We start from the raw sequence: 23,925 nt of genomic DNA, 5'->3' as shown, positions 1-23,925 counted from the left end.
CTGTAAGGCTTATTAATAGTACAAGCTGAAGCCGCTCCTTGAAGCACACGACTTTGCTTTGTCTGTGGCACATTTAAAGTTAAAACTGATGGTTTAAACCAGAAATTTACATATACTGAATAACAAAATATATATATAATATAATAGAAGCCAAAGACCTTGTGAAGATACTGGATGAAACAAAAAAGATAATGTCATTGTCCACAGAGAATGTGCTCTGCATCAGTCATGACTCAAAAACAAACAAAAAGTAGCAAAATTGCAGTTTAAAAATGCACACAAGGACAAAACCCTTCACTTTTGGAGACATGTTCATCCATAAATGTGTAATGAAACTAAAATGGGACTGTTTGGCCGTAACGGACCGGCATTGCTGCATTTGAAGGAAAAACTGGGATTCTCATACCATCCGAACCATGAAGTATGGGGATTACAGTATCATCTTCCTGGGCTGTTTTGCAGCAGTACGAGGAACTGATGGACTTGATCAAATAGATCGGGTCATGAGGAAATAACATCTAAACACATCAGTCAGGAAGTTGAAGCTTGGGTTCAGATGGGTCTTCCAATGGGACAATGACCTCAAGCATAGAGCCAAAATTGTCTAAGGACAACAAAGTCAATGTTTTGGTGTGGTCTCCACAAAGTTCTGATCTCACTCCTAGAGAGAATCTGTAAGGCTATCAAATACTGGAGAAAATGTATATACAATTTTGATTTTGGAAACATTAGGAAAAAAAATCTGATATATTCACTCTCTCTCATTATTGTGGCATTTAGCTAATAGAAGTAATGTTGGTAATTCCAACTGGCCTAAAGCAAGATAAACTTGGTCTGATTTAACTTCAGACAGTGAAGGGGAAGAAAAGGTATTTTTATTCGCCGTCTGTAACCTCCTGGCTTCATCTGCATCTGATGAAATCGACCTTTGCAATCCATGTACACATCAGTGGAAAAACTGAGCTACTTTCAAGTACTGAAAGACAGATGAGAAATGCAGGCCAGTTATCTCATCTGTAGGTTTTCATCATTACCTCTGGAAAGCAGCTGCGATTGAACTGGAGCTGCGATCCGCACATGGAAACAAACCTGCTCTGTAAAAACAAACTGACTGGGGGATGTTTAGAATTACCATAACTACATTAAAACAGGACATTTGTAGAAAATACTGATGTTGATATTGTGCAATACTAATCACATTACTCAGACTAATGAGAAACTGTTTGAAACAAAAGTAACTGTGTGCCTGTCTCAACAAACATTAAAATAAGTGCGATCATTTCGAGTTTTGGTCTTCATATTTTGTTTCAGTTGTTTTGTTAATTTATTTTGGATATTAAAAATGTTTTCCACTTCCACTGTTAAATGTTTCTTTTTTTTGTTTGTTTTTTAGAAATGAAAATTATTTTTTTTTACATCTTTGAGAGTGTACTTGCACTAATATACCGTTGTTATTCTTATATTAGTTGAAAGTTTACTCAAGATGACAATATTATAACTTACGGCAAAAATTTCTGGGGGAACTTATCGCAACATTTGGTATCATCACACACACCTTATGTGTGTGTCACATTCGCTTGCAGAGCCTTTTCATCAGTTACTTAACTTCTCTCTGTTGCTCCTCAACTCTTTCGCAGCCTACCTCTGTCTTTCCCTCCCTGCGTCACGCCGCCCCTTGAGCACCACAGCAACCTTCTCCGAGGGATCGGTTGCCAGGAGACAGGCTTCTCGCCCCATTGTATGCCGACAAAAAGGTGGATGGGGTGGGCGGCGGGGTTACAATCAGCAGGCCCGCGGAGAGTCGGAGGCCAGGGGACTCTCGCACTCCACAATCACGATTGTGTTAAGGAGGAGGAGGACTGGCAGGAAGGGGATGAAGAGGCCACTGATTGAGTGAGCGCAGACTGGAGCAATGCTGACACCCAACCCCCCGCCCCCGAATTCCTCAAGCTTACTCCAGATCTCCCAGTAATCGCGCTGGGTGTGCTGCGTCACGGTAGGATGGAGATTGGAGGCAGTGGGCGACTCGTAGAAACCCAGCCAGACGGGATTAGTTATTATAACAAACTTTTTAATTAGGCAACGCGGCTCGTCCCCCGCTGCCCTGCACCCTCACTGCCCGCCCGGCTCCTGCTCTGCAGAGTAAAGACTCAGAAACACATACACACACACTGGCATGCATCTTAAAAATTTAACTACAGACACCAGACTCACGGAAATAAATGAGTGTCTGCTTTGCGTGCATGGCTGCGTTTGCCAGCAATCCATTTTTCATTTCCTTGTTTTCCTTGGTCTGAGATGATGGCCTCCCTTATCAATCCATTATATTCACTTAAAGCTAGAAGGCCAGTTTACTTTTGCCCCGGTGCCATTACTCTAAATAACGATCACTTTCACCCTAAATAAACTAATGACTACATGTAGCAGCCTCACACTGCTGCATACTTCATTTATGCCTCAATCTGAGGAACATCCTGCAGGGTTCACACACGGTACAGAGAAAGTGCTGCTGATAGTTGCTGATTAACACTCTGAACTACTTTCTGTTTGCATGTGAACAGGTTTGATTATGGCTGCTGTTTTTACCAGAAGATCCCAGTGGTAGATTAGATGATTAAAAACAATCATGTTTTTGTTTGGATTTTTGTAATTGCTTTGTTTTTGTTGGTGGTTTTTAAAGACGGCAGAATACAAACTTTCTTGGAATTAAATACCTTCTATTTTTTTTAGTTTTTTTTTTTTTTTACATTTTCTTGACGTGCGTATACTTGTGAGTGACGCTTGAGTAAACTTCAGTAGCATTTGTTGGGGGAAATAAATGTTTTTTTTTAGAATTGTCATCCAATTATTAGTTGCCCACCGGTCAGTAATTACCTAAGACTAATTACAGTGACAGTGATTCTACAAGGCTTGCTTCATCTTCTATTGTACTTTGTGCTGGTCGCTCACATGTGATTTAATATAAAAAATTCTAAGGGACACTAAGAGATACTTTTACAAGGTAATGTAGTTATTTGAGTTTCTAAGTTAGCAAAGCGTGATTTTTGATGTGTGAGGGCCCCAAGCTGAAGACTTTTTCAGTTTTTAGTTTCTGAATGAAGCTGAGCTGCAACCTAGACAAATAGTTTATGAACCTGGGGTGTCATAGATTTAACGGATACATCAGACTGTGCCTTTTATTACCTGCCAGAAATCAATCACTATAGTCAACTGTTCCAGCTGAACGCGTTCTTCTTCTTCCCTCACAATACAATCTTCTCTGCTTTCGAAGCAACTGTGAATAACGCCCCAGCTCCTCGTAGCGCGTGATGAATTGACACAGCTTTCCTTCATGTGGATGACAAGCCGAATATCCGTTTTGACATTGATAGACACATATCTGTTTGTTTTTTTTTTCTTCCCCATTTTACTCCTCCATTCCCTAGCCCCCGCTGAAGGCGATGGATCACTCCCCAGTCAAGGGCGTCTGTCAGAATCTGTGGGCTCAAACGACCAGCTGCAGCTCTGGCAGTCGGAAAATGAAACCACCGTGTCACTCGCTTACAGGCTCTGAAATTCAGCTTTAGTGGATGTGACTGGGATTGTTTCATGTTGTGCATCTCATTTAGTTGTGTGTCAATGCTCAGAGGGTGGGTACGGTTCTGAAGTTGAAATGGAGCAGATAGAGATAAATCTACTACTCGAGCCCAAATTTTCATCAGTAAAATGATCCTTATCCTTTCAGCTTCTTCATCAAGAAATGATGGATTGACTTACAGTGGATCAGTACTGTAGAGTACTGATCCACAGTTCTCTATAGTACTCGACACCAATCCTGTACAGAAAAACGACGCTGAATTAACTTAAAACATGTATATTTTTTAAACACAGATATAAATGATCTAAATTACAAATTCATTTGACAACGCTACACCAGTAAAGCACACTGTAATACTACAATAACTTCATAAACTTGGTGAAACACAAATTTATTCAATCAGTACTATTAGGAGTATAAGAGCCAGTGTAAAATAAAGAAACTGACAGAAAAAAAATAGATTGACTGTCTCAAATGTGTAAAAATAAACTGCAGCAAACTTTCTTTCAAATGGTTTCTAAGGTGCAACAAGGAATTCTAAATATAATGTAAAATAAACAATAAAGCATTACGTTGCTGAGAGCATGAAGCATAGAACTGGACTGAATAGTTCTGCCCTTATGGATCGGGGACATTATAACTGAGACCCGATGTAGAATATCTGATGCAGATACTAATATTTGATCGTGCATCTCTGTAGAGTACATATTTAAAATGTAAAGCATGTGACATTTGTTTGCCTATGAATAGCATGATCATGCTTTTCATAGGCAAATGTGAGAAGCTTATGAGAAGCATAAAAGAAGAAACTGTGTCAGAAATTATTGTGATAAATGATGATATTGTCGTTTTGAGATCTTCTGCCACGGATATATAATTCCCATAAAGGAATATAAAATTTCCTCTTCCTGTTTCCCTGATTGTCTTTTCACACTACAGTAGACTCTTTCCATCAGTGGGGAGGCACCTAAATGTAACGCTGATCTAGCTAAAGGAAAATCCCATGTTTTTTTATTACACAGAGAGCTTTTCATAAACAGAACGGTTTTATTATAGATATGTACTTAAAGAAATCCCCCCGACCCTATTTATTTATTAGTATGTGGGAGGTTGTCAAACGGATCTTAACACATTATGACAGCGTGTGACAGCTCTATTCTCTATGGGCTGCGTTTCTGTCACAGCTGAAATCTCCTATAGAACGAGATATTTTAACCCATTCTGTATCTGGAGAAGAATATCAGCAGCTTTTTGTCATTTTTAACGGACCAGTTTCTCATCGTGTCATTGTTTATTCCTGTTTTTTTTTTTTTTTTTTTTTTTTTTACTGTGTAGTTATTTATTTTCTCTGAAAACAGGTGGATATAATTACAGAGATGTACCAACTCAGCCAGAGATGAGAACTTGATCATTTCCCCCTTATCAGCAGGTCAGCGTCTGTCAAAACAAAATCTATTTTTGTATGCATCAAAATGAGGAACTCTCATCTTCTGACTATAAATGAATCAGCTGACTGACTTCAGTTTGACTATCATTTATACAAATCAGATGAAGTTTGGGGGCATAGACTTTAATAATGGGGGAAAACTTTGTAATTCTTTCATTTTCATGAAAATAAAAGGGAAGCCATAATTAATCCGAACTAAAACGACAGGTTTCTCAAAGGGTTTGGTTTGTTTTCACAATGGAGTTTGAAAGCAAACCGGTAGCACGTTGAAACTTTTGGTCCCAATCGAACCAAACGTACCGGACTATGAACAATGTCCTTCTTTTACTCTGAATAGTAAAGGATAAATCTTACCCTAAAAGTTAGGTCTGAGTCCATTTTTCCGGTGCTGTGGATCAGTGATCCACTGATTATGACCATGAAGGGCTCATAAACGGTGTTTATAGTAGCTTTAATAAATCAGGCTGATGTCAACAAGGCATCTGTTTGCAATGATACAGAGATATATCATGTTTTATGGATTAAGCAGCCTCCATCACTACAACCTTACTATGGTGTAAGATAAAATTGCTCCCAGGCGGAGGAGAGTATCCAGCAGGTTTCACATGTTAAGTGAAATATTGCTAAGTTTATTGCTAGACATGTTACAGCTCTGACTCTGACGTTCTTCATCCCTCTCTGTCCAGCTCTGGTCTCGGCTTTAGAGATCACATCTAGTCCAACGGCACCTCTGGAGAAGGCCAGCGGGCAGAGCGTGAAGCTGGACTGCCAGTTCTCCCTGACCTCCTCAGACACTGGACCTCTGGACATAGAATGGAGTTTGTTGGCCTCCGACAACCAAATTAACGACCAAGTGGTATGTGACCATGTTTTTTATATTATGAGCTCTTTATTTTTCTTTGGTGGAATTCTTGATATTTCTGCTGTCATTTCTTGAATAAAATGGAGCACAATTTATTTAAAAGTTCTTCATTGTGTTTAAACCATTACACACCCATAGGACTGTGTGTAGCTATAGCTGATGTTTTCTTTTTCTCTAAGCCCTTTCTTCTTCTTCTCTCTCTTTCTCCTGTGGCTTTAGTGACTGTTTGTCCCTCCAAAATTCTTTAATTCTCGTTAGTCAGAAATGGGTCAGTACGTCGTCATTAGGTACCTCTGTTAATAACACAGCCCACTCTGTCCGCTGACCCAACAAGCCCCGCTCTAACTAAAGAGACCTAAATCCTCCTCTGTTCACTGGTTTCTGATTTGAACTGATCCTTTCTAGTTGGGATTTACCTTCCTTTTTTTTCCCTCGACGATACTTAAAAACAATAAGCCTCAGTATCGTTTCATGTGCTTTGGTTTCACACGCCGTATGTTCCCGAGAATTTAAATATTTCCGACATCTCTCGGGGAACACATTTGTTCTCCTTGACCTGTTAAGAGTCCCACACGTTCTAGTAGCCTTTAACCAACACATAGTCACGCACGGACTAAATTCTTCGCAATTAGAGGCACATTATTTCCAAGTGGCTGTTTTAGTATATGTGACGGGGATCTGTAGAATTAGGCCAATGTGCTGCTGTGTCAGACAATGAAAGGAGAGTGAAAGTTTATAGCCAGAGGCTCCCAGATGCTCAGGAACCATGATGAACCTTTGCTCACATTAAGGCGAGTAAATCCAGGCTGGACTCAGCAGGGCAGTTTGCTACAACATGTGGGCTTGCCTACAATATCTCATATATCAGTATCTTTTTGTGGCTGGTGAGCCGGAGCTAATTTGTGGTGCTTTTGTCGGATGGAGTGAGAAATGCCTGGGATTCTGGCACCAGCAGTCATTTGCATTTTTTTCTCACTGCCTGGCCGCGGACTCGCTAAAGGGAGGGTCTGTCCTGAATGTTTCCCACCATGGCGACAGCAGCCACACACGGCCCACTATCAGACTCTCATGTTACTGCAACTCTGTGAAAAGTTCCGGTGGTTTCCAGGTCTGCTGTGTAAATAATGTAACATAATCATTGTTCTAATTGTATTTTTGAACATTTATTTTACTTTTGAGTTTGATATGCAGACTGATGCAGTTTCCAGAAATATACATATTATCTAATTTGTATTTTTTTTTAGCTGAGGAAAAATGAGGGAGGTGTGAAGTTGTAAGGGTGTGCAGATAAATCGGCTCAGATTTCCTTAATTAGTTAAATAACAATAATTAAGGACAATAGTTAAATAATCTGATCCACCGATCTCATCTTCCTCCATATAGGCATAAAAATCAACCACTGTCTCCTTTCTCACTGCCATGACAGAGCGCTGACCAACACTCCCGCTCACCCAGTCACGTCTGCACATGGGCAGTTCACAACAGTCTCTGCAATGTAGCTAGTCTGGTAAAAACCAGCCCCTTTGAGGAACATTCAGATTCATTTATTTGATGTAGTGAGGAATTATGATTTTTTTTTTTTTTTACGACTCTTCGCCAGATGACTACAAAGATGCCAAATGGCTTAAAAACCTCATGTATGTAAATTAGTACATCGTTGTGCACAAAGGAAGCTGTCTGCAGAAATGTGCGGCGCTCTCTACCTGACTGCTTCATAAAAGCAAAATGGAGAATGTGGGGAGAGAGTAATCTACGCACAGACTCCATTTAAATGGAATTAATGTGGAAAAAGACACTTCGACGTCCCCATTAGTCATTCTGCCTTACACAGCAGACCGGGGTAGATCCACAGGATCCTTTATACACATGTAGATTAAACCAGAAATCATTATGAATAATTGTTGTGCATTGAAAATCGATTTTTGAACTCAAAAATTAGAATCGAATCGAGATGGTGAAAGATTCACAATCTAACATGTTGTGACTTTTCAGGCAAAAATAGTCCAAATCAGTAGGAAATTACTATACAAAGTATAACCCATAGAATAATTTAAATTGTATGAATACTATGTTAGCATTTTTTTTGAAACGGTGACTTGTTAAAAAAAAGTCACATATATTTCTGAAAAGTAGTCAGAGCTTTTTGTTTGCTGGTGGGAAATAGTGGAAGAGTTGAAGGATTTTAGGAGTTAAGGGGGGAAAAAAGGACATTGTTTGCACATTGGCCCGTTTCAAAAAAAAAAAAAAAAAAAAAGACACAGCCTTAGGTGTCTTTTTTTTTTTCCATAGAAGTTAATCTGTTAACCTTGAGTCTAATCAGAAGCAGAGATGTGAACTTCCAGGCCTGCAGCCTGACTCATTCAAATGAAGAGCCTCGGTGGGGGGGGAGAGATAATGAAACGTTTCTCTCCCAGAGCTTGTTTGCAGTACACAGGTAACGTGGTGCTCTGCTTTGCCTCTCAAATAAGCCCCGCCTCCACCTTTAACTCTCGTCGCAGACACGTCACACGATGGTGATGTCATCCTAAAGCGTATCCGATGACACCAAGGTTGAGCTAATAACACTCTGCCGTGTTGTCTGTTTGAGAGGGAAGGGTCGCCCTGACCGGCGGTCTGTTGCTACCGGTTATGAGCGTGGCGCTGGCTGCGTCGCTCTGCCGTCCTGACCCTGACTTGGCTCGCTTGCCTCCTCATTGGCCCGTTTCATGTTCCTTTTTCCCAGACTCTCAAGGTTATTGTGCAGTTTTGGGAGCTCGAGGTGTCTGCGTGTGTAAGCAGTCCCATCTGTTTGCTCGCGAAGGGGCTAAGCTGGAGGGAGACCTCATCCAACTCACCTTGGGGCGTTTTCATTTCCTTTCTTTTGTGCTCTTGTCTCACGTAACTGTTATTCCTGCTGGGTTTGCTGTCCCAGTAAAGTTACTGGGATCCGCTTTCCTCCCCTGAGAGCAATGTGGAATTTTAACAGAATTACCTGCTTTAATGGTTAAAGTGTACAAAATGAGTCACGCTCGTTCCAGGAACTGTTGGCCTGATACTTTGGAAACTAGTGTTGCTGTAGCAAGTAAGCAGTTGTTACGAGTGGAAGTTCTAACTCTAAAACAAAATTTATGCAATAGCTTTAAGAAAAGAAAGATGAGAAATAGTTTATTTTTACATAGACAAGGATCAAACCAGTTTTCTATTAACAGTATCAGGATACAGAGCAAAGTAATGATTTAGTAAACTACTCTATTTAATGAAAGATGCACTGATTTAAAAACGCTGGTCTTTGTAAATCTTTGATCTTCCGATACCAGTTTTTGATTACTTGGATTTAAGAATGTTTTTTTAAAGATGCGTTTCCATTATAAATGTGTGCACATCTTCGCCGACATTCTGCTAACGTCCAAAAAAACAAACATAATTTCACAATCGTGGCCTTTTGATTAAACCAGAAACACAAAGAAAATCACGTGAATAAGTTTCTTTATACAATAAGTCATTGACAAAAAAACATGACAGCGACTCATGTGAACAGTTACATGAGATATATTCATTTTTCAGCGCCTATTATTTAGGGTGGAAACGCAGACTGCAACACATTTGGATGACACACAATTTTTTCTGAACTTTGTGATGCTGAGACCTCATGTGATGCCAGCTCTAAATTGTCAATCATCCTACTTCTTCATGTTGTCTTCTTTATCTTTTTCACTGGTACTAAGATCCGGTTGTTGGACATGTGATGGGAAAAAAGTGTTTCCATTGCCGTTATGTGAAATACACCAATTTCAGTTCAGCCAAAAAAAACACCGCTTCCTTCCACAAAAACCTGTCGTATTTTCAATTAGTGCAATTTTGTGGTTAACGGAAACACAGCCGTGGACAGTCATTAACTATTTATATTGAGAGCAGAGGTGATGTCACACTGTGTGAGAGAAGAGCTGCTGTAAAACTGGATTTGACTATGATTAGCACAGCTAGCATTGCTAACTGTAAACATCAGCCACTGTGTTAATGGTGTGGAGTTTTCTAACATTTCCAAATCCAGCAGGTTCCAGCTATTCAAAGAAGTTGATATTTTGTGTTCTAACCCCAGAAAAAAAAAATAGAAACCTGAATTTGGATAAGTGTGGAATTTTGAATCTGAAACTTATGTTTCATGTCACTGCAACCCCCTTTTCTCTAAGCAAAGTGATTCTCAGGACATTGGATGTGCTTAATAAGTGTCGCTTGATTAAAATTAATCTTTCAGTCAGCAAAGGACATTTTGGATCATCCACGGATTATAGTATCATATACACTACCCAGCATGCCTTGTGGCACTTTAGTTGTTCTCTTTTCTTTGCATCCTTAAAACAAACCCTACCGTCTTAAGCTGCAGGTTATAAACTCCGGCCTGTTAAGTGTTTAGATTCTGATCTATAGAGAAACTGAATTATGTTTGAAAGAGTTGAGAAGGAAGAGAAGTGAGTGATACAGTAAGCTCCTTACTGAGAGGACACAGGCAGCGCGGAGTTGTTTTGAAGGAGAAAGATTCGTGGAAACTCTCCACTTTATCTCAGTCATACAACACACACACACGGCCAGTTTGATGGTGCTGAAAGCAGCTCAGTGCAGTGAACATCAGCCAGCGTTCCTGTATTCAGCAGGTGCTGCTTGTCTGTGTGTGTGAAGTTGCCAACTGGAGGAAACAAAGGCAGCGCTGTTGTTCCCGATTCTGTTGGAAATGAGTTTCTACACACACATAATATATATATATATATATATATATATATATATATATATATATATATGTTTAAGTTCTAGTTGTTACCGGAGTATTGTTTGCGACTGTCTCACTGTGTGTTTGCGTAGAGGAATGTTTCTGTCCTTGTTTGCTACAGACTTCCATCATAGATTCATCATCCTGATTCTTCATGCTCCTCACTCAGGGGTGTTGCTGCTCTGTCGATAGTGGCACAGAAAACCTTGTTGATCACTGTCTCCATGGAGATTTGCAAGAATATGATGGTGTCTGGAAAAGGGAATGGGAACTCTTTTCATTATGTGCTCTCCTTTCCCCTTATTTTGATTATGTCTTCTTCCTCCACCATCACTGTAGCAGGATTCTTATTAGCTCCACCTGGCCTTGTGTGCGTGTGTGCATGTGTGTGTGTGTGCTTTGTTGACTCTGGGTGTTGGTTTTTCTCCACTGTGGTGGCTTTGTTTGTTCCACTTTCACTTTACTTTAGCAGAGAAAGAGCATAATGACACAAAGTGCTGGGTTGAGGAGTACTCTAAGGTTAAACTCTGTATGTAACAAGCAAGGAATTTGTTGCGTAAGTTAAAAAAAATATTGTGCTTCCTTGCACAATGACAAAAACAGTACGGAATTGATTTGAAACTTTTCTTTCTTTAAACACAGACATGTACTAAATTTCAAATTTATTTGCCAACTCTGCACCAGTCCTTCACACTTGAACACACCAAGATCTTCACAACCTTGGTCAAACATGTAAAAACAACACAACTTTAATTTGTTCAGTCAGTGTAAGTAGGAGCATAACAGGAAATGTAAAACAAATAAAAGAAAACTTTTACAAACATGGGAAAGCACACGGCCATTAATTGTTGATTTTTTGTTTGTGTCCAGGTTATTCTGTACTCGGGCGACCGGGTGTACGAGGATTATTACGAGCCCATGAAGGGTCGAGTCCACTTCAACACACCCGACCCGAAGAGCGGCGACGCCTCCATCAACCTGACCGGACTGAAGTCGACAGACACGGGCACCTACCAGTGCAAAGTGAAGAAGGCTCCTGGAATCAGTAGCAAGAAGATGCAGCTGATTGTCATGGGTGAGAACAATATGAACACCTCACAAGCATTCATCATGGCCAGGAATGTCGTACTCATTTTATTCATTCTTTCTATGTGGTGGAATCATAACACAACAAACTATTTCTGTTTTTTAAAACGAAAACTGAAGAGACAAGTTTTTATGTATAGTGGGATCTTCAAATGCTTTTTGTGTTGCTTCTGCTGGATATTTAATCACTTTTCCATCAAAAGTGGAAGAGCTCTTCCAGATAAGTTGAATTCCTTTCCTTTTAACCTCGGGCATCTTTTTGAGACATCTGCTTGAAAATGTTATGCCCAAAATGAATTTAATACATCTCAGCAACTTCCAAGGTTTATCTGAATTGTTCTGCTTTCAAAATGAGGTTCAGACTTTAGAGAACTAAAAATCATCACTCATGTTACTCAGTGACACTAAATGAAAATGGCACAGAGTGACAAATGTAAAAAAAACTATTTTCTTTCTAAGAAAATGCACTTTGTGATGTGAATGTTCATTTGAAAGCATGCAGTTGCTATGCGGAACATCTAGCAAACCAACAAACTCTGACGATTTATTGTGCCAAAATTCATGGAAAACAGTGAAGCTATGAAGGTTTGGAGAGCTATTAGTTGATAAAATTTAGTGTGCCAAAATTGCACAATTCTTTTGAAATTTCTCAGGATATTTTCATAGATTCTTTTTTCTTCACTTAGTCATCCCAGCTAATAGTTTTGGGAACATAATAAGAATCAAAGTACCATTAAAGAAAAATTCTCCACTCATTCTCTGTGTCTCAAAGCTGTCTGTCGAATAATCCAAACCAATGAGAATGCGTTGGTTTTGTATTTAATTTACTTATTATCATTATTAGCAACTTTTATTTAACCAGGTGAACTAAGAACAAACTCTCACTTACTTACTTCTTACCTGGCATTTACAAAACTCGGACATCATTCACCAATCACAGCACGCAAAACACATTTGCTGTTTTATATATGCATATATATAAATCTGAAGCTTTAATTGAAAATTAATGTATTTCTAATGTGTCGTATTGCAAATAATATATTATGACTGATCGTTTTCTGTATGCAGAGTCATTTTGTTTTTCACTGGGCAGCCAACAGGAAGTAAAGACTACGCGCTCCGCTTTTCATCCACAGACGGAACTGGATGACACATCATAGTTGTATAAGTCAGATGATTTAGTCCTTAGGCAAACACACACTCACACACATTCACACTCTGTGGCCTTGCTGATCAGTCAACCAGTTAAATGATGTCGAAAGTGAATCGCCTCCCGAAACTCGCGCTCCATTTGCATACGGGACAAACAGCCAACGCATGAAACTCTAATCAGTGTTGTGATGCAAGCTGCTGCTATTACGAAATACTCAGGTAGAAGAAAACTTCCTCCACTCGAAATATAATACAAGCTTTGGAAAAAGGCTGCTGCTCCTCTTAAAATAGTATGTGTATTAAAAAAAATCTGGGAGTGCCGAGAACACAAACAGGTTCGTCAGACGTTGTTATGGCACTAAGCTCGTCAGTAATGATAGAGCTGAATGTCAACAAGTGATCTCAGCATTTATTGTGGCTACAGCTGAGTCAGAAACCATTAACACAGCATTTTATGACTCATGGACATTTAAAGGCAGACCCGAACAGGAGGAACATGGAAACATTGGGAACTTTATGTGTTGTTGCTAGTTTGAATTAACCTTAAGATGCTGATTTTACGTTACGTTTATGGCTGTTTTAAGAGCGTTGCCATCAGCCCAGCAAGAAGTTTTCATTATTGTAAGCACAAGATGGCGGTTTAAGAAAAGAGCATTTCTTACTTGAAAATTAGAGTTTTAAACATAGATGCAGGATTTTAACCCTAGATTACACAATTATAACCACTAATCTTTTTTATGCCTCATGTTAACAATGAGCTCACATTGTTATTCCCAGCAAATGGATTTTTTTCTTTTAATTATTCTTCTATTGTCTTAACATTCTTGGCCTTTCATTGGTTATAAGGTTGAAAATGAGGTTTTATATTCCAGACTTTTTCAGCAAAATGACAAGAAAAACAGATTTGAAATATTCCACTATGTGTGTAATAAACCAATATGATATATGTTTTGCTCTCTGAAATGAGACAAAAATAGATATTTAACTTCTTTAATGTAAACTTAAAAAATTATAAACCCCCACCTTTCATGGTTCAGAGCATGTACAAGTAGATTCAAATGGGGTAAAACCACACACATTAAAATAAAAAACACTAAATTAAACTACGTAAGGCACATCTATGCCTGAGGCTGCAGAGCTGCACAAATGTGTGTGCATAATAATGGCTGATTGCCGGAGGCCATGGCAGCGTACAGGCTGTTGACCCCAGGGTCAAAGAAACATTGACAAGCAGAGGTGGGGACATGTTGCCTGCTCGGCATTTTTATCTTGAGAGGAGAGGAGTCACACATGTAAAAGTGTACACACAGGTAAACATTCATCAAGTGCATTTGGTATTCATCTCTTTAACACACATGCACACACGCGCACACACGCACACACACACACACGCGCACACACACTGTAGTGTACACAGTGTAAGCCAGGTAAAGGGGGCAGTGTTTCCTGTTGTGCAGGACGTTGAAGTTAACAGAAGGAGAGCTTCCAGCAGTGGCCCAGCTCTGCAGGTCAGCAGCTCCCCAAACACTTTTTCGGTTTTATTCCATTTTTTAGTCATACGGGACCAAAAACATTCAGTGGCTTTTACTAAAATCAAATGCACACCCATTTAATAAACATGGCACAATACAACAAAAGAGAGCCATATCCGATTCTTGTTGCTAAAAAGACACAAGCAAGCCATATCCGGAGCTGTCTTTATGTGGTTCTCAAGGGACAGGTCTGAGTTCATCACCACACCCAGAGTTTGGGCCTGATCTCCTGTTTCTACCTGTAATAACTGAAGGTGTTTGCCGCTTTAGGTCCAAAGATAGTAACTTCAGTTTTGTTTCTGTTCAGCTGGAGAAAGTTATGGCACCTTCACATATTTATCTGTTCGGAGTTAAATGGTGGTATCGTAATGTAGAGTTGTGTATCATCTGCGTAGCAATGGTAACTAATTATATTTCTTGTTGTAACCTGAGTTAGTGGGAGCATATTGATATTAAATTGGAGGGGTACAATGATTGAGCCTTGGGGAACACCACATGTGATTTCCAGCCACTCTGATAAGTTATCTATTAAAACAAAGAAATCCCAGTTCAAACAATAATGTCAGTCCACCTTTTAGGTCCTCACATTTTATTTTTCTATCCAGTCACTCTCCCTCAGCAGTAATGCCTCTCTTATCTCGGTGGGAATCTCATAAATTTTCTGAGAGCTGGGTTGCCTGTGTCGCCGCCCGCCGCTGCAGACTCTGTCGACCTTCCTCTTTGACCTCATCTCCCCAGCAAATAAATCTGATCCTCGAATGGCCGACCTGACATAGGGAGCCACGCGCCGCGGCCCTGCAGATGTGTTGGGCTGACTTTCACCTTTTAAAAGACGCGTTCAAAATGTCATAGCTCCCTGACATTTACGGCGCGATGCGCGAATGCACGCGTGGGCAGAACACGGCGGCGGCCGCATGCAGCGAGGAGATGCGTAGCTCCGCTGCCATCTGCCCGTGGCCACTCACCTCATTTTTGAACTGTCACCCTGTGTCCTTCCCCTTGCTTGTGTTTATTAGATTGATAAGAGCAGTCAGTGCTGTCAGCGTCCTGTTAATCCTTATGCTTATGTCTGCTAAGCTGGCCCCTCCCGACTGGCACCTGGCTGCCCTCCCAGCAGCCCCTGCTGCTAAACGGGGTTTTTGTTCCTGATGCCATGATGTCACTGCTCTGTCAGTGTTTGTCGAGCGCAGACCTTAGCCTCAGATTCACGCTATCCAAACAACATCAGAGTCCCTTTCTGTGCTTTGCTGGCCCACGTACCTCCCCTCTTGCCGGCCTGTTTTTAATTTGGAGCCGTGTTTGCTTTAGACCTCCCCCGTCTCATATCCTGGCTACACTGTGACCCGACTGCTCGCATTCTTCTGCACTGATTTCACGCACACACACAGCGGCGATCCCGTATCGTTTCTGCCGAGCGACATATTCACGTGCGTTTGGACTCCCAGACGTTCACAGCTCCCTCGACACTCGTTCGTGGCGATTATCCTGAGTGGCGGCTCCCTGTAACGATGGCAGCTGTATCAATTTCTCTGATTACTGCTTTCGTTCAGCGGATGACTGCTGTTTGAGCCAGAAGGGGGAGTTGAGTTTTAAAACCGCAAGGAGCTCATACACATATCGCACACTGCAAAAACGCAAAATCTCATCAAGCGTTTCTGGTTGTCTAGCGCAAATATCTCAGTATTTTTGAAATGAGACAAAGCTAGCTTTCAAGAAACTTCAAGATATAGGAGCTGGTTTTAGGTCAATAATTCCTTAATAATTTGTTCCACTGGCAGATTCTTTTTTTTCCCATTTATAACGAGACATTTTTCCCATGTTATAGGTAAAATAATCTGCCGGTGGAACTTGTACTTTTTCATCAGTATTAAGGAATTACTTTATTTTTATTTTTTATTTTTGCTTATTTGGATCCTCATTAGCCATTACTCTTCCTGGAGTTCACAAAAAACATTTATTATAAAAGCAGTTACACACTTAATATATTATTAGTAGCATAGCATATGATAAATATACGATTATAACACTATGTAATAAAATAATTAAGCAGGGCTCTTTTAAAAGCAGATTAAAGAATGGAGTTTTGTGTTTTCAGTCCTCTAAAGAGAGCACACGCAGCATGGAAACAGACTTACCTCATCCTAATCTGGGTGTGTTTGTTGTTTTTTCTTCTTTTTTTGCAGTGCGGCCATCAAAGCCGAAGTGTACTACCCAAGGTACCCTGGAGGAAGGCAAAGACATTGTGATGAGATGCTCAACTACCGAGGGAACCAAGCCGATGCAGTACAAATGGGAGAAAACCAGTGACAGCAAGCTGCTGCCTTCTTCTGCTGTGATGGGTATTTCACATTTTCACCAGCCGACCATCAGTCACCACTCTGCTTTGGTTTTCGTCTGTAATCGGTTGAATGTTGCCCTTTTGCTTCAGACCCCGTGGAAGGAACCATCAATGTGAAGAACGTTTCTGCCAGTGCATCTGGTAGCTACCGCTGCGTGGCTAGCAACCGCGTTGGCTCAGAGGAGTGCGTCCTCTACCTCCATGTGACCCCACGTAGGTTCCCCATTAACTTTGTGTCCACAGACAGTGGCTCAGCAAAGTTTTCACACCCCTTTAAACTTTTTCTTATTTGTCCACGGAGTAAACATCTTGGAATCATCGACGTATGATTGTTTAGATCACATTTAATTCACAGTGTTTAACCGGTTGCAGAGTCCTGTAATAAACTAACATAAATCAATGAGAGGCACAGGATTAAATAGTTTTCAGATGTTCTACAGATAAACTGAGGACTCTACCCATTAAGATACTTCTGAATGTATTAGTTGCTTTGGATTTTATTTAGCAACATCAGAGTAAAGGGGTTTAAATAGGAAAGTATGCCACACTTTTCTGAATTTCAGTACATTTTGTATTTAAAATCTATAAATCTTGAATGCTTTTTTTTCTTCCACTTCACAACACTGCACCATAAATCTTACTTGTAGCATAACAAAATGCAGGGAAGCTGAGGACAAAGCACTTTGACAAATCGTATGAAGGCTGGCTGGGCGTTTTAAGCTTCTTTATGAAGGACTTCTCTCTTAAGAAGGCAAAAAGTCAGAGCATTGACCCACTAATTACAAAAAAGTGTACTTTCTTTTAAATCAAGGAAATCAAATACAAATTCTGTGGTGAAAGGTCTGCGTGTACTTTCAGTATTTTACCTTAATTTAAAACTTAATGCACTTGAGATCCAGAAGATCAAAGTTCACGTACAGGAAACGATGACGTTACAAAAATAATTGCGTGCCTCTAATGGTTCTGCTATTCTCAGTGGAAGGAGAATAAATTGAAATGTAATGATTTGATACAATAGATCTAAGTGTTGAGGCTTTGGTAAATGCCAATAATGGAAAGCAGTTTATGGGAAATTTATTGGTATTGAGCTCAACTTTTTTTACCCACTCACTCACTCGAAGTTCAAACACAGATTTTTTATTTTTAAATTTGAAGAGCAAAACATACTTTTTAAAAAAAATAGTAATTTTTTAACCAAATTATTGTACATGACTTTTATAAAAGTCCTCTTGTGTCACCCAGCACGCAACACTGGAGGCATCATCGCAGGATCCATCATAGCCGTTCTCCTGATCCTGCTCCTTCTCGCCATCATCCTCTACTGCTTCTGCCGCGCTCGCAAGAACAAGAAATACGAGAAAGAAATCTGCAACGAGATCAGGTACGGCATCCAAAATGCCCAGGAGGTTTGGCTCCCAGATGGGCTTTAATTTGAACTGGGGGAACAGCCCAGTTCCTTGTAAAAGTGAAGTTTAGTGTGGAAGGGAGAGGATATGTGGTTTTTAGAAAACATCTCAAACAAACTTGATTTCTTCCCACAACAAATGTGTTTCCACTGAAATTAAATAAAACACAGACTCTTTTTGCTAGATGAGCCTAGCTCACAACGGACAATTTTTATTCGTATTTTTATTCTGATTTTCCACTTCTGACAACCTTAAGTACTCTTGATTATTGAGATGACTCTAAAGATAATATTAAGAGATATTCCTGTTGTGTGTGCGGTGTGTTAAGTCTGATCTGGTCCGCTAGCGAGGACATCAGGACCACTCCCGTCTAAAATCTGAGATATTTGACAAGTTTGATCGACTTAACCCAATGTGGTGTGTCCCGGACAACAAACAACTACTCAGCCTGTTGAAGGTTTTGTCATTTGTGTCCTAAAATACACAAATGACAAAACCACATCCATGGCGAACCAGAAAGTCCGGTGGACTGTCAAACCATCGCCATTGCTTCCTCCCAGTCGGCCATGTTTGTTTGCTCTGAACTCAAGAGGTTTGGTGAGATTTCGCCATCAGACATCTGAATGTTGGTGGACGAAATCGGTTGGTGTGTGGTGAGTTGCTGTGAACCAGGCATTAGGTGACTTGTGAAGCTAATTGACACTTTTATTTTATCATAAATAAATAAAGTATCCGGGATCATAACAAAAGATCCCGGATACTCTTTTCAGATTTTTAATTTGCAAAACCCATAGAAAGCCAAGTACTTTATTCCCTCCACAAATATACACAATGTTAAGTTGGTCTGTCGCATAAAACCAACTGAATTTTGTGTTTTATACATAAGAAATATGAACAGCTTCAAGTGGTATGCTTTTCTTTTAAAGCACTGTTACTTTCAGTTGAATCTGTGCTGATATCAGGTGAATTCCTCCTTGGGCTCAAAGCCACCAGCAGGTCTCCAGCAGTCATGCAAAAAGCTTTTTCTCCATCAGCATTTTTTTTTACACCTCTCTTCAAATAAAACAGCTGTGGTAATCAGTTTGAAAGCTTTGTTTGCTCTGTGGATCCTGTCTCATGTCTGCCTGTGGCTGCCTCCCCACCACCCACCCCAGATCAAGCTCTCTCCTCCTCCGGCTCGTCCACGGCTCCATCCGGCCCGTGGGCTCTCCTGCTATCACTCCGCCGCGGACTGAACCGCCGCGATGTGACACTGCTCACAGTGGAGGACAAAGAGGATTAGACCTCTGGTCCCGTCTCTCTTCCACACATTCGTCGACGCGTTGCTGCGCCACGCTAACGGACTAAACAAGCTGTGGCCCCTGAGGCTCTGTTTGATTGAGCATTTAACTGGATTATTGCTGCTTATTAGTTGTTAATGTGGTGGCAGAGGGAGGAGAGGGCATAGCTGTACTTGGATGCTGTGTGCCACCGCTGCAGGCTGTTGCACAGTGTTTGTGACTTAGCAGTGCAGACACGGCTCCATCAGTTAGATGCGCCCTGTCCAATTATCCGTCTCCTTTTTATTGAGTCCAGCCATGTTTTACTCTTGAAATGACTTCTCCAGGCTCTATGGCAGGGTTCCTGCACTCTGAAGAAAAAAATAAAAATAAAACCATCTCACCTTAAAAATAATCAGGTGGAATTCTTTAAAGATTCAGTATCTTTTACAAAAAAAATGTATTTTTCTTATTTGTTAAAAATTTCACCATGCATGATTCATGATTTGTAAAAAGATCCATCCATAAGCATTAATTTTGTCCAAGGTGCAAACGCCATGCATGTTTTGTCTGTGCTTCCTCAGAGAGGATGTCCCCCCTCCGAAGAGCCGCGTTTCGAGCACGCGCAGCTTCAGCCAGATGGGCAGCCAGCGCTCGTCCGTGGGGTCCATGTCGCCATCCAACCTGCACGACTACACGCTGAAGTCCCAGTACTCCATGAAGTCCCAGTACGACAAGATCCCGTCCACCGAAGAGTACGACCGCCCGCCGAGTCAGGTCCCGCTGCCCCCACCGACCGCCGCCAGAATGGCCGGCCCCAACCTCAGCCGCATGGGGGCAATCCCCGTCATGACCCCGGCCCAGAACAGGGACGGCTCCATCGTCTAGAGAAGGCACCCTGGACAAAACGCCAATGATAAAAAAACAAACAAACAAAAAAAATGAAGCGTTTTCGCTCGATAGCATCTACAAAACGAGAAGGTCCTCCCACAAAGACATGGCTCTGCTGTGTTGGTGATGTGCTGTACTGGAAATAGAGCACATTAACTTTTTATCAAATACAAAACGACAACAACAAAAAGGAAAAAAAAAAAACAAACACTTATGCATTTAATGTCCTGGATTTTCTCCCAGGAAATAAATCGGTATGGATATATAAAAGCAAGAATGGTCAATATACAAATTCTATTGTACATAACTGAATGCATGTTTTGTTTTTCTTTTTCTTTTTTTTTTTACATTGATTTCTCTTGCTGTAGATATACTGTTTAAAACCCAACCATCCCCTTAGTTTGGCACCCTGTACAGCTGTGTGCATGCCTCTGTGTGTGCGTGTGGGGGTGCGTGTGTGTGTGTGTGTGTGAACAGACGTCTGGAAACTGACAGTTTCTGTAAATCAAAGCCTAACTGTTCCTTTACTTGTCCAGTTTTGATTGGTTGTGGCTTTTCTGATTGGATATCATTTAATATAGCTGTTTTTTGTTTTTCAGTTCTCCGAGAACAAACTGACTACAAGTCAGCTGTTTGCTAATGAACCGTTGTGTTTCTTTGACTTTAAGTAGAGGGGCTTTAACGGGTCCGGATTGGCCGATGGGGAAGGAGTGGTTTTGGTTTCCATGAATTGTGATTGGACGGCTGATCGGTACTTGACCCAACTTTAAAAAAAATCCATTCTCCATTCTTCCTCTGAGGCTCTTAGGGGAGTACGGGTAACAGCTGGATAACAAGGTTCACTGAGCAATCAGCTTTGATTGTGTTTGACTATATAAAGCCCTGCCACCCCCACCGCAACCCCTTTTTACATCCATACCAAATTAACAAGACAAAAGGATCGACACTTGGTTTATCTGGCTGTGCGGCGTGTGCAATCCCATGTATTTGTTGTTGCGCCACAAGGAGGCGGAACCTTGATTAACCTTCTCCCTACGGTCGATACGAAACCGATCAGGGCTGATGTAGCATTAATTTGAGATTTTAATGAAGGATAGTAATCACGGCTGGATGAAGGTGTTTCCCACAGAGCGGAATGCGGCATACTGTTACACTCTACATTAAAAGCTGACCTTCGTTTCCAATCTCAGGGTACAATCAGTCAGTTTAACCTACATATCCGAGTCCTTGCTACTCCTATCTTCCGTTCTCTGAAAGCCTAACTTCTCATCTGAATTCCACCTTTTCGGACAAACAGTACAAAGTGCAAACTTCTGGTTGTTTTCTTCTTTGATGCCTTATTCTATCCTCTTTTTTCTTTTTGGCCTTACACTCTTCCCTGTGGTTTCCTCTTTTTCGATCCGATTCTTGCCTTGTTGCCTTAGTTGAAATGTTCAAACTGTGTTTTGTGCGTTCTTTATGGCTGTCGCTTTCTGAGGACTATAATCATTGCTGTAGATATTGCTGTAGACAACTGGGCTGGGACAAACAGCACAGTTCCCTGGTCGTTACACAGGATTTTAAACTAAAAATATTCTGATGGTTTTAATACAGCGGTGTCCAAAGTGTGGCACTCAAAACGATTTCGTTTGGCCCCTGACCAAAAGTCACAAATGGTTAAAAATTTGGACAAAAAAACGGAAAACAATTGATGTTTTTTAGAGGGAATTTCAGTCACACTTTCTTCTTGGTATAAAATAAATTATTTGAACAGTATGAGATAATTTTCATTGACAATAGCAGGAAGTAGCCCATGCCTATGCGACACACACTGATTCCTCTTTGTTCTTACCTTGATTGGCTCTCGTCTTTTATTGAGATCTCAGTCTGTCTGTTTTTAGCTTTTTATGCTTTGATTCTCTGTTGTTAGTTGCTAATTCTTTTTATGAATTACAGCAAAGATGTATGTACTTTCTGTTAGAAAACAAATAGATTCTGACTCCACATTGAAGTTACCTATTGAAGTACCAACAAAACTGAATGAACGAAGCATCAAATACCCAGTTTATAAATATATATATGTGCGTGACACTGCAGAAATATGTGTAAAACAGAAGAGCACAGTGTATGTCATCTGTGCTGTTTCCTGGCTCTGTGTGTGTTCTGGTGCCAGTATATGGAGTTTATTACTTTTTCCCAAACAGAAGCAAAAGTGAGACCTTGGCTGAGCTATACAAACATTTGTCTTTTTTTTCCTTGTTTTGTTTTGGGTGTGTGTGAACAGCTGTATTTAATACTTGTTGCTAGGCAGGATGCGGCCCATGTAAAGATCTGCTGGTGAAATGTACAGAGCTCCATTAAAGGCCATCCTGTTGCTCCTCCATGCTCGTAACTTTAATGTAAACAACTACTAACAATACTAACAGTAGCTTTGAAATCTGTACTAATACTTTATAAAGATTCCATTGCGGTGCACACTGTGTTCAAATCATATTTTCTCTCTGTGTATTTTTGTGCTGTATTTTTGAATAATAAAAGTCATTGAAATGAAGAACCAGTTGCCTTACGTTTTTTGTTGTTGTTTTAAGGATTTTTTTGGCTGTACTGCATACCTGTCAAGTTCTGGACTGGAGAATACCAGACACAAACGTAAGAGCGTGGCGGGGGAATACCGGAAGAGGGGAGGATGACGGAACTGACGTGAGAGCGAAGGCGACACGATATTTACGGCCAATATTAGTTTCCCGGGCTGTCGGGAAACCGTTATGTTTCTGTCGGCTGGCCTGGGAGCGCCTTGGGATTCCCCCGGAGGAGCTGGAAGAGGTGGCTGGGGAGAGGGAAGTCTGGGCCTCCCTTCTGAAGCTGCTGCCCCCGCGACCCGACCCCGGATAAGCGGAAGAAAATGGATGGATGGATGGATTAGTTTCCCGGCCAAAACGGGAGACTTGACAGGTATGCTCTAGGCGCCTTTATTTAAAAGTATTGCGGTTTGTGATGGAGGGAGGACGCGACAGAGGTCAACAGGCCGGGACTCGAACCTGTGACGGTCACGTCGAGTATGGAGGCCTCCGTTCAGGGCTCGCGCGCTTTAGCCCTACGTCATCACCGCGACAGAACAAGTTGCTGTTCACTGAAGCTTGTTAGCATTCTCCGCTCCGGCGGGAAGCGCGGCCTCCTGCAGCTTTTCGACTCTGATTTATTTTTAATCAGCCAGCCGGTTCCAGCCCTTCCACCAGGTGAGATGAGGTGACTTTCTAACCACTTAATGATTGTAATTAATCAATATCTCGGGGGCAGACACAATCGCCACCTGCCACGCCTCGGTTTCAGCTCAGAGTAAACTCCCATAGCTTTGTGACCCGTTTCCTTTATCGCTGCAGAGTTGATCATTTGTTTCAGTATTTGCTTAGCTTTTTTTTATTTTTTATTTTTTAACAGTCGAAGCTAATTTCCTTCTTTGGTTAATGTGCTGGGTAATTACATTTATTACGGTTCAGCACTAATCAAAGTTGTACAAAATGAGCTTCCTAATTAACTGAGCAGAGTGATGGGGAAACGTAGCTCCTGGTTGACGGCTGAGGGGACGCGCTGCACCTTAGCAGTGCGGTGGGCTCGTTTTTTTGCCCTGGCACCCGCCTCTCAGTGTTGATGT

General features: G+C 41.0%; 1 protein-coding gene across 1 annotated transcript in view; it reads left to right on the top strand.

The window, feature by feature from the left end:
- Positions 1-22,827, top strand: part of cxadr (CXADR Ig-like cell adhesion molecule) — a 44,187-nt gene extending 21,360 nt beyond the window's left edge. The window contains exons 2-7 of the mRNA XM_008428220.3: positions 5,711-5,880; positions 11,501-11,705; positions 16,584-16,739; positions 16,829-16,951; positions 17,981-18,119; positions 19,988-22,827. Coding sequence (XP_008426442.1) covers positions 5,711-5,880; positions 11,501-11,705; positions 16,584-16,739; positions 16,829-16,951; positions 17,981-18,119; positions 19,988-20,291 — 1,097 coding nt within the window. The 3' untranslated portion in view covers positions 20,292-22,827. The remainder of the gene's footprint in view (positions 1-5,710; positions 5,881-11,500; positions 11,706-16,583; positions 16,740-16,828; positions 16,952-17,980; positions 18,120-19,987) is intronic.
- The last annotated feature ends 1,098 nt before the right edge of the window (positions 22,828-23,925 follow it).

Source organism: Poecilia reticulata, chromosome 14, assembly GCF_904066995.2.
Source record: "Poecilia reticulata chromosome 14, P_reticulata-male-v2, whole genome shotgun sequence".
Lineage (NCBI taxonomy): Eukaryota > Metazoa > Chordata > Actinopteri > Cyprinodontiformes > Poeciliidae > Poecilia > Poecilia reticulata.
This window is presented reverse-complemented; position numbering and strand designations above follow the sequence as displayed.